The 10,234-nt window shown below is 62.8% G+C and overlaps 3 protein-coding genes across 3 annotated transcripts in view; all 3 read left to right on the forward strand.

Moving 5' to 3' along the window:
• Positions 1-29: 29 nt before the first annotated feature.
• MNEG_0303 (sulfoquinovosyltransferase) lies at positions 30-1,593 on the forward strand (the record flags this gene model as incomplete). Its single annotated transcript, XM_014051198.1, has 4 exons — positions 30-32; positions 241-409; positions 708-835; positions 1,087-1,593. 4 exons carry the CDS (start codon positions 30-32, stop codon positions 1,591-1,593), a joined length of 807 nt encoding a protein of 268 aa, XP_013906652.1.
• A 1,653-nt stretch (positions 1,594-3,246) lies between these two features.
• On the forward strand, positions 3,247-4,087 carry MNEG_0304 (hypothetical protein; the record flags this gene model as incomplete). The annotated part of the gene is made up of 4 exons (XM_014051199.1): positions 3,247-3,252; positions 3,448-3,529; positions 3,741-3,862; positions 4,037-4,087. The coding sequence occupies 4 exons, from the start codon at positions 3,247-3,249 to the stop codon at positions 4,085-4,087; spliced, it is 261 nt and encodes an 86-aa protein (XP_013906653.1).
• An 840-nt stretch (positions 4,088-4,927) lies between these two features.
• MNEG_0305 (Myosin-9) overlaps positions 4,928-10,234 on the forward strand; it is a gene marked incomplete at both ends in the record, with an annotated part of 8,235 nt that continues 2,928 nt past the window's right edge. The window contains 12 exons of the mRNA XM_014051200.1: positions 4,928-5,450; positions 5,778-5,903; positions 6,215-6,366; positions 6,609-6,689; positions 6,932-7,069; positions 7,416-7,682; positions 7,895-7,999; positions 8,217-8,369; positions 8,624-8,689; positions 8,962-9,081; positions 9,337-9,417; positions 9,712-10,107. Of these exons, the coding sequence (XP_013906654.1) occupies positions 4,928-5,450; positions 5,778-5,903; positions 6,215-6,366; positions 6,609-6,689; positions 6,932-7,069; positions 7,416-7,682; positions 7,895-7,999; positions 8,217-8,369; positions 8,624-8,689; positions 8,962-9,081; positions 9,337-9,417; positions 9,712-10,107 (2,208 nt within the window). The remainder of the gene's footprint in view (positions 5,451-5,777; positions 5,904-6,214; positions 6,367-6,608; positions 6,690-6,931; positions 7,070-7,415; positions 7,683-7,894; positions 8,000-8,216; positions 8,370-8,623; positions 8,690-8,961; positions 9,082-9,336; positions 9,418-9,711; positions 10,108-10,234) is intronic.

Raw genomic sequence — 10,234 nt, forward strand, 5'->3', positions numbered from 1 at the left:
GGGGTGAAGGTCGGTGAGCAGGAGCAACCATGGTGCGTGCGGGTCAGGCCTGACTTCCTGCGGGCGCATGATGCCACACCCTTGGACTTGCAGTTGTGCAGGGCAGCAGCCCGCCCAGGCGCGTCTGTTTGGCTTTGCCTGGCGTTGATGCATGCTGGCATGCTGTATTTCCTCATGTCTCCTATCCCGTCCAACCCGTTGAACCCATCCGGCATCCGGCCTGACCCTCGAACCCACCAGAGCGAGCTTGAGAAAAACAAGTGCCGGCCCAAGAGCATTGACGTGTGGCTGCGCGGCGTCGACACGGAGGTCTTCCACCCCCGCCACCGCAGCGAGGAGATGCGGCTGCGCATGACGGAGGGCCACCCCGAGGCGCCGCTGCTCGTATACGTCGGACGCCTGGGAGCAGGTGACTGCGCGTTGACTGCGTTTGACCGCGCTCCTGCTGTTTCCTCTTGTCGCGTTCGGTTGTTGTGTGTTTGGGACATCCCTGCAGGCGCAAGCGTGCACTACCTGCCGGTTTGTGAAGCGATTTCTCTGGGTTAATTGGCCCAACGTCGCACTTTGCTGCTGCGCCAACGGGATGCAGCCAGCCCTTCAGCTTCCACATGACCGGCACACCACCACCCCGTTCCTGCTGCGGCTGCTTTCAACCCGCCGCTTTCGAACCTTGTCCATCCCTCCCATCGCCCGCCCTCGCCCCCCAGAGAAAAACCTCACGGTGCTCAAGGGCGTGCTGGAGGCGGTGCCCAGCGCGCGGCTCGCGTTTGTTGGCGACGGGCCCCAGCGCGAGGAGCTGGAGCGCGTCTTTGCGGGGTTGCCCGTCAAGTTCATGGTGGGCGGGTTGTGAGGCGCCCGGGGTGTGGGCAACAAGTTGGCGCGAGGGCTTTGGCGTGCAAACGTTTGCGAAGGCTGTTGCCACGCTACCTTTGTGGGTGTCGGCGCGTTGCACCATGTCTGATTTCGCTTTTCTTGCCTCACCTGCTGCGCATCTGCGCCCCCACAAGCGCACTGCCCTTGGCCGTGCGCTCGTCCAGCCTGCTACCTCTTCATGACCCCGAACCCCTCCCCCACCAAACCCCTCAGGGCATGATGAAGGGCCAGGAGCTGTCCGAGGCGTACGCCAGCGCCGACATATTTGTCATGCCCTCCGAGACCGAGACCCTGGGCTTTGTCGTCCTCGAGGCTATGGCCAGCGGCGTCCCCGTCGTCGCCGTCGCGGCCGGCGGCCTGACCGACATCCTCACGCAGCCAGGCAAGACCGGCCTGCTGTACGCGCCAGGCGACTATGCGGCCTGCGCCGGCCACGTGCGGCGGTTGGTGGCCGACCCGGCGGCCGCACGGGAGCTGGGGGCGGCGGGGCGCTCGGAGGTGGAGCTGTTTGGCTGGTCGGCCGCGACGCGGAAGATCCGGGAGCAGCAGTACGCGCGCGCGATCCGGCTCGCGCGGGGCAAGCGGCGGTTCTGGTGGCTCGCGCTGCGGGTGCGGGCGGCGCGGCTGCTGCGGGCGTTGGGCGGGCTGGTGGTGGCGTCGTTCCTCGCGGTCGTGGCCGCGCTCGACTACGCGCGCCCCTACCGGCCTGTGGCGGCGTGAGGGCGCGCCAGGTCTTGAGGCCTGCTCGCGCAGCCGGCTGTCTGTGATGAAGAATATCAGCAGGGTGTTTTTCGTGGGCTGCGCGGCCGTTTAGGGTACATGCGGGCGCGTCCGCCGCCGTGGCCGGTTCGGCCGGAACGTCGCTTCCCGAGCGCCGCGCCGGCGTCTTTGTTTGAGAACGGGCCTGTTCATATTGGTCCTGTTTCATCCCTCTCGACTGTCCTTGTTTGGTGCCACGTGGGACACGCCCTGGTTTGACTTGAGTTCGTACCACCACGCTTTTTTTCCAGAGCTTGCCTTGCGGCCGGCTGCTTACAGCAGCCACGCCCCAATTTGAGTCCAAGCCGATTGACCGTGTCTCTTCCAGTTTTATCATGATTCCTGTCGTGTTTGTCTGTGTGCTGGCACGTGCTGCGCGGCACAGACGCCTGTGTGCTGGGTTAGCGCTTTGCTCATGCTGGGTCTCGTGTCCCATGTCCCGGCCTCGTGCCGTTGCTCCATCCACGGGGTTCCACCTTGTCAGCTCCACCCAGCGCGGCAGGGAAGCCAGCCTGCCACTCTTTTCCCTGTGGCCCCTTGTGCACCTGATGTCACTCTGACCCCCCCCTGCGTTGCATGCAGTTGTGGCAAGCAAACAGGATGCGAGAAGAAACAGAGGCATCATCAAAGGGCCTGCCTTGCAACATTCGCACCCCATTACCTGAATCATTTCATGCAGCCCGCCGTGACGATTCATCGATACAGTTACCCCTTGTCTGTGCGCCGTACACCTGCACGCCGGGGCGTAGTCGCTGCATTCTAGTACCGGTTCTATGCAGGGCGCTGTGCCACAATCTATGCTTGATGACCTGGCATGTCTGTCATACGGGCTACATCCTTATACATGTAACCTCAAATATGATGCCGTCCAGTTGTCTCAGGCACAGAGTGGTGGGCGGATTGCGAGTGACCACAGTCCAAGTGCGAGTGATACCGAACGTGAGTAAGAGCTCAGAGCTCTGTGGTTCCGGCCATGGCTGGTATCAACTGTAGTTACGTCAAGGGTAGCATCTGAGCATCTGTGTGTTTATATCGACTACGATAACGAATTTGTGCTTGTTATGACATCGCGATCTGTGCTTATCATACATCCAAGTCCTCGACCGCGGGTCGAAGCCGTTCAGAGCACACAGCAAATATAGTTACGGAAGATGGCGGTTTCGGCAAGAGGAGCGCGCTTGTCAGCCTGGTCTCCGTCGCAGCAACAGCATTTGCGCGGGCTTTGCAGGGCACCACGCTGCGGCGCGCCTCTGCGGCCCACACATTTGCAGCCATACCACCGGGGTTTGGGCGTGCTGGTGAGCAGAATGCTGTGACGTGAAGCTGTTGCCGATTGCCGAGTACCAGGACACAAGGAATATTTCAGCATACAGGTAAAGCGACCCCGGCGCTGCTGCACTTGCGCAAGCTCTCGCCCTTGACTACCCTCACCTACGCGGCTTCACGCTCCCCCACGCGCGCATGCACCCGCCGCCTGCATGCGGCATGCAGATAAGATCATTGCCGCAGGACGGCGGCGAGCCGGCGCAGGCGTCTGCAGCAGCCGCGACGGACCAGCAGCAGCCGGAGCCCAGCGGCGTCGCAAAGCTCGTTGGCACGCCTGCTTACCTCGCCATGGAGGTGCGCTTCGCTGTCGCAGGCGCCGGGTGGATGCCCAACCTCGTTTCAACAGGGCGGCGGAGCGCTCTCTCATGCCGGTCACTGTGCCGTGTGCCTCCATGGCCCGCATGCTCTGCAGCCCCCCGCAGCATACTTATGCATGCTAGGTGGCATGCTGGGCCGCCCTGCTTCCCAATCCCGCGCCTGAAATTTCAGATCGCGGAGCTGCTGCTGCTGCTCATGCTGTATGACGCGGCCTGGTCAGGGGATTGGAGCCGCATCGGAGCTATTACCAAGGGTAGGCTCAGCAGCCCCAGTACCCCCGCCAGAGGAAACCGCCAGCCACGGAACTGCTGCTTCGTCCTCTTCCGCTCTTTTGTGTTGCTTGTTTTGCAACCAATGCTGCAACTACTATCAAAGGCACCGTCCGCTGCGCTCTGCAAGCTGCTTGCGCCCTCAGTTTGGTGCAAACTCACAGAACCACTCAACTGCGACTCATACAACCACAGACACGGAGCTGCTGCTGCAGAAGCTCTCACTCGTCCCGCTCATCGGCCACGTGGTCACAGCTGTGGGGGCCGGCGTCCTCGCCAGCCGCAAGGGCAAGAGCCCCGTTGTCCCTGCAATCAAGGTGGGCGAATTGGGGAATGTGGTGTTTGGTGAGTTTGTTTGCACACATGCCTGTCGCGTTCATCCACCCTCTGTCCATGCAGCCTCCTGCGCTGCTGTTGGCTTTGAGCAGCTCAACAACTGTCTTCTGCGGTCGTGCCTACACCTGTTTGGCTTGCCGCCACCCACCCAACAGGGCTACCTTTTTGGCGCGCTGGGTCTGTACGAGGAGCAGTACTCGCGATGACTGCTGTTATGGACCTGAGCTGTGTATTCACAAGGCTGGTTGTTTGACAATGCACTTTTTTATGGACTTGTCATATTCTTGTTACCAAGGGGCTGGCGTGGGCTGTGCTGCCTGAGCCCAAGGGAGCACCACATTTAACAAGGAAGCGCGCTCCCTTGTGAGCTTGACATCACAGCCCCCGCTAGCCAAGTCAAGCGGTACGCAGGCTCCTACAGAATCAACCCCGCTTGTCCACTCTCAACGAAACTCGCAAACCTTTGTGTTAGCAACAGACCTGGCGACAGGTTCCCGTCAGGTGCCCCCTGATGACCAGGGCACTTCACGATGAGGCTGCAGCCACCGCGAACGCCATGGAACCCCGCCGCTCAGCAATAATGAGGATTGAAATCATTGAAGAGTGCAACGGATACCGCTTTGTTGGCCCCTTCTAGCTGAGATAGAGGGCTCGGTGGACGATCAGACCTGGCGTGGCCTACCGCTCGCTGGTCTGCTCAGCCAAAGGTGTTGAGGTGCGTGGCGTGATAAGGAAATGAGCAGTAATTCAAATCAACAAGAAAGCGGTCCATATAACCCATGTTGATGTTCTGCATCGTCAAGGCCGACAACGCGCGGGCCTCTACAGCACCCACGACGCTAAAACGAACGTAAAATTGGATCATAGGCCACTTCATACTGGCTCACAGCACCCCAGCGCGATCGCCGAACGCCATTGCGCTGCGTCCGCACAGGCGGCGCCGCCCCGCCCAGCCCGAGCCGTGTTGTTGGCACAACCAGCCCCAAGTCACCAAGGGGCGATGCCCAGCCGCAGCTGCTGACACAGCAGGACAAATCTGAGCAGCAATGAGGTCCCCAGGCAGGCCCGGGACTCCTAGCGCCATCGCAAACGGCGGAGGCGGCAATGCCAGTGGTGCCCGGGCCACTGGTGTCGACGACGCCATTGGCGCGCTCGACCGCGGCAGCCGCGTCTGGTACAGGCAGGATGCGACCACCTGGATCCTCGCTGAGCTGCGAGAGCCGCTGCCGGCCGCCGACTCCACAATCGCGGCGGGCGCCGACGGGCGCGCTGGCAGCGCGGCTCTCGCCGCGCCCGCAGCGGTGGTCACGCTTCTGTCCGGCCCTATGGCCGGCCGGGTGCTCGAGGGCGTCCCCGCGTCCAGCCTGCTGCCCGCAAACCCGGATCTGCAGGCGGCGATCCCGGACCTCACTCAGCTGTCATTTTTGAACGAGCCCTCCATCCTGGGCAACCTGCAGCTGCGGTACTCCGCCGATCACATCTACACCTGCGCGGGCCCGGTGCTGATCGCGCTCAACCCCTGCAAGGAGCTGCCGCTGTACACACCAGAGATCCAGCACGAATACAGGGGTGGGTTCAGGCGGGCTCAAAAATATTGGGCCCCAGCGAGCAGTTGGGCGGGCGTGGTGGCACCACGTGGACCGCAGTGATTGGGCGCAGGGTGTGTGTGTATAAGTGTGTGTGTGTGTGTATGTGTGTGTGTGTGTGTGTGTGTGTGTGTATAAGTGTGTGTGTGTGTGTTGGGGGGGGGGGGTTGGGACCGTCACGCGGCTATTCTCTAGCTGCAGAGTGAGCGGGGCGACTGACACGGCCGGATACGCAAACCCGCGGCTCACCGCTCGCTGACGCGCCCCCCTTGCGGAAACGCGCGCCTTGCGGCCTGCCGCCTGCCCGCAGCGGTGGCGCACGAGTCGCTGCACGCGCTGCCGCCCCACGTGTACATGGTGGCGGGCGCGGCCTACAGGGCCATGGTGCGGGAGGGCGCCAGCCAGTCCATCGTCATCAACGGGGAGTCTGGGGCAGGTGCGGTGGTCTCACACGCCTGTGCGCGCAGCAAGTGTATGGGGCCGGGGTGCTCATGTGGGGGGAAATCGGGGGTGCGACAGTGGAGTGCACAGCGGCTTGCGCTGGGTAGGAGACGAGGTGTGCGTATGTATACTGCGTGTGTGTTGTGTGTGGTGTGTGGTGTGTGGTGTGCGTGTGTGTGTGTGTGATTTTTAATGGTTCTCTGCCCAGAGTTGCCAGCACAAACTGCCGTTGTATGGGAAGCAAATCCGCCTGCAATTGCCCCTGTTCCCTGTCCCCACCCCCTCTTTCCCACCTCATCGTCGCAGGCAAGACCGAGACCACCAAGCGTGCGATGCGCTTCCTGGCATCCCTGGCGGGCGGCCCGGGGCGCATAGAGGAGCGCGTGCTGGAGACCAACCCGGTGCTGGAGGCCTTCGGCAACGCCAAGACGCTGCGCAACCACAACAGCAGCAGGCGCGTGCGCACACGTGCACGCGCACGTGCGCAAGCGCCGCGGCCCAGTCTGTCCCCTGACCGCGCCACCCCCAGCAAGCTACGGCAGCCGGCCGTCGAAAGGAGGATTGGCGGCGGGCCGCCATGCTTGCTGCACACCAGCCGCCCCCTTCTCCCGACGCACCGGGTCCTTTTGAGACCGCGTCGCCCCTCAAAACCCTTCACCTGTTGCGCCTGCGTCCCCCCTGGCGCCCCAGGTTTGGCAAGCTGGTGGAGATCCACTTCAACGCGACACACCAGATCTGCGGCGCCCGCATCCGCACTTACCTCCTGGAGAAGAGCCGCGTGGTGGGGCCCCAGTCCACCTGACTATGTGCACTGCATGTGTTTGCACGCTTCGGCTACTTTTGTGCGCCATTTCAAGCCTTGCACTACCGTTTACAACTGGCAGCACACATACGTGTGCTTGCACCCGTGCGTACTTGCTGGTGCGTTGTGTGTGTGCGTGCGCGTTTCAGCACGAGTGCGGCAAGGACTGAAGCCTCTTCTCCAAAAAGCTGAATCATTTGCCCGGTCGCCTTCCCCCCAAGGCGCGCCGCCTGCCAGGGGAGCGCTCCTTCCACATCTTCTACCAGCTGGTGCGCGGCGCTGACGAGGCGCTGAGGGCGGCGCTGCGGCTGCCGGCCCGCCCCCAGGATTTCCAGTACCTGGCGCAGAGCGGCTGCCTGGTGGGTGGTCAGGGGTCGCATGGACTGGTGCGCCATCCATCAAGGGTGGGGCTGTGCGAGAGCATTCCGGCATGAAGTGTGTGTGTGTGTGTGTGTGTGTGTGTGTGTGTGTGTGTTGCTTGTGGAGGTTGCCCAGTGCAGTTGAGAGCCTTGAGGGGGCTGTCTCGGGATGACGATCGGCCGTGCACAGGGATGGGTGAGGGACACATGCAGGCTGCCACGAGCCCATCACTTCACGCACAAGTTCACAACTACAAGTGCGTCCACTCACATGCCCCACTCCATGCACTTAAACTCTTACGCATATCACACACACACATGCACACGATGTGCTTCATAATTGCAGGACATCGCTGGCGTCGACGATGCCAAAGACTTTGGAGAGGTCAAGGCGGCGCTAGCCGACATTGGAATCTCGCCAGATCACCAAAACGCGCTGTTTGCGCTGCTGTCCGGGGTGCTGTGGCTAGGCAACCTGGAGTTTGAGGCGGTGACTGATGACAGCAGCCGCGTCGCAACAAGCTGCGACGGCAGCGGCGGTGCGCTGGAGGCGGCGGCGGAGATGCTGGGGGTGGAAAAGGACGCGCTGGCTCACGCGCTCACGAACAAAAAGGTGCGGCACGCTTTTACGGTCAAGGGTTTTTTAGGGTAAACTGCTGCTGACCGTCCCTGCAACTATGCCGTTTTATGCTTCTGCGCATCAGTGCAAGGTTGTCGCTCTGATTACCTCCCTCAGCAGCACCACCCCAACACCCTCTCGGCCTCGCCTGCTCTCTGCAATCTGTCCCACCTGTCCCCGCGCTTCTCGTCTCCGCTGGCACTCAGATCCGCGCGCGCAACGATCTAATCGTGAAGCACCTGAATGCTGACGAGGCGGCGGAGGCGCGCAATGCGCTCGCCAAGGCCGTCTACGCAGGGGTGTTCAAATGGGTGCGCTGCCTGAGGCTGTGGTTTCAGTTGATTGTTGAATATGCACCTCTGGCCTGTTTGAGCAGCTTAAGGGGACGCTACCACTGCACTGACACAGCCCTTCACAAAACAACTAACACACACACACACACACACACACACACACACACACACACACACACACACACACACACACACACACACACGCGCCCGCATGTGCGTCCGCCTGGCTTCTCAGGTCGTGTCCCGCATCAACGAGTCCCTGGACACCGGTCGCCGCGGTACCGGTCAGTTCATCGCCATCCTGGACATATACGGCTTTGAGGCGTTCAACACCAATAGCTTCGAGCAGCTGTGCATCAACTACGCAAATGAGGCGCTGCAGCAGCAGGTGGGGCGGGCCTGAGGGGCGGGGCGAGGCGACATGTGTGTTTGCGAGGGGCGGGGCGTGATGGTGCGCGTCATGATGCTCAAGCCCTGCGCGATGGGCTGCAGCAGCATGCGGCTCGCGCTGCTCACCATAATCAGCCAGCCAGCTACCCAACCACCTGCCCGACCCATCCTGACACCCCTGCTCTTGTCCCCACCCATCCCTCCTCAGCCCACTCCTCAGCCCACCCCTCTGCCCCCCTACCCCACCCCCAGTTCACGCGCCACCTGTTCACCCTGGAGCAGGAGGAGTACATGGCTGAGGGGGTCGACTGGACGAAGGTGGGGGGCCCAGGGGGGGCGCGGACTTGTTGGGCCGCTACCGGCATGCGTGTCAACATGCAAGCAGCACGACTGCAGACAGGCAACCGCACAGGTGGCTCGAACGGGGGAGCAAGGACGATGCGAGCCCAAGATCAACAGATCATGTCCCAAGCTGTAACCCAATCACCCATGGCTCCCTTTTGGTGGCACGTCTCACCACGTTCCCCCTGCCCTGCCAACCCCAAAACCGCGCACCGACTGTTTTGGGACGGCCGCTCTCACCACCAAAGGTGGAGTGGACCGACAACAGCGCCTGCCTGGAAGCCATTGACGCGATGCCGCCCAGGGGCCTGGGTGTGCTCGCTGTGCTGGACAGCCAGTGCAAATTCCCCAAGGCAAGGGCTCTGATGGTGGAGTTTGAGCGCGCTGCTGGCCGGCGCGTGCAGCCGCAGCGCTCTGCCGCAGGGTCCCCGCTTGATGCAACGCACTGCCGTGCTACCAGCGTTGCATGTGTCGCAATAGTGGGTGCTTTTGTGAGCGGCTGTCACTCCAGTGCGCCTGCAAGTTGACAATCGCATACGCGCCGGTTCGCATGCAGCCAACATACACACCTTGAGCCACGCCCCGGCCTGCACTCACGCTCCCGTGCCGCCATGGCTGCGCAGGCCTCCGACGAAACGTTTGTCACCGCGCTGCGCGACGCCATGGGCGCAAACGAGATATTTGCGACCGACCCCCGGCACCCGGTGCGCAGACCCAAGGCCTGACCTGGCATTGCCGGCGGGCGCGGTATTTCCCTCGCATGCGCGCGACACCCGCACGCTTGGGATTTTGGATGTGGCTGGTGTTGATCGCGACTGCCTAGTGTCTTCCAGTGCACCTCTGCCGTTAGACGCTGCTTCTCATCCGAATGGCACACACCCAACACAGAACACACTCAAGATTACGTAGGCGCCGGCACACGCGCGTACACACACACACACACACACACACACACACACACACACACATGTCCTCACCGCCACCTCTCCTCCCCGAAGGACCAATTCCTGCTGCGCCACTACGCCGGCCCCGTGGCCTACAGTGCCCCCGGCTTTTTGGACAAGAACAAGGACGCCCTGAACCCTGACCTCCTGGGGATCGTCTCCGACAGCGACAGCTGGCTGCTCTCCAACATCGGCGCCTCGCTGTCCGAGGTTGCCTCTGCTGACGGCGCCGCAAACCCCGGCGGGAACCTCGGCGGGGGCTCTGGCGCGAACGCAACCGTCAGCGGGCGGTTTGGGCGGCAGCTGCGGGAGCTGCTGGCGACGCTCGACGCTACCGGGCTGCACTTTGTGCGCTGCGTCAAGCCGAACGCCGCGCTGGCGGCGGGCGCGTTCTGCCCTGAGCTTGTGCTTGGGCAGCTGCGGTGCTGCGGCGTGCTGGAGGTCGCGCGGGTGTCGAGGGCGGGGTTCCCCACGCGGTACCCCCACGCGGTGTTTGTGGAGCGGTACAGACTGATGCTGACGCGCGACCAGCAGGCGGCGCTCGCGGCGGCGCCGGGCGCGCGCGGCGGGGCAGGGG

This window comes from Monoraphidium neglectum (genome assembly GCF_000611645.1).
Source record: "Monoraphidium neglectum strain SAG 48.87 unplaced genomic scaffold scaffold00022, whole genome shotgun sequence".
Classification (NCBI taxonomy): Eukaryota; Viridiplantae; Chlorophyta; class Chlorophyceae; order Sphaeropleales; family Selenastraceae; genus Monoraphidium; species Monoraphidium neglectum.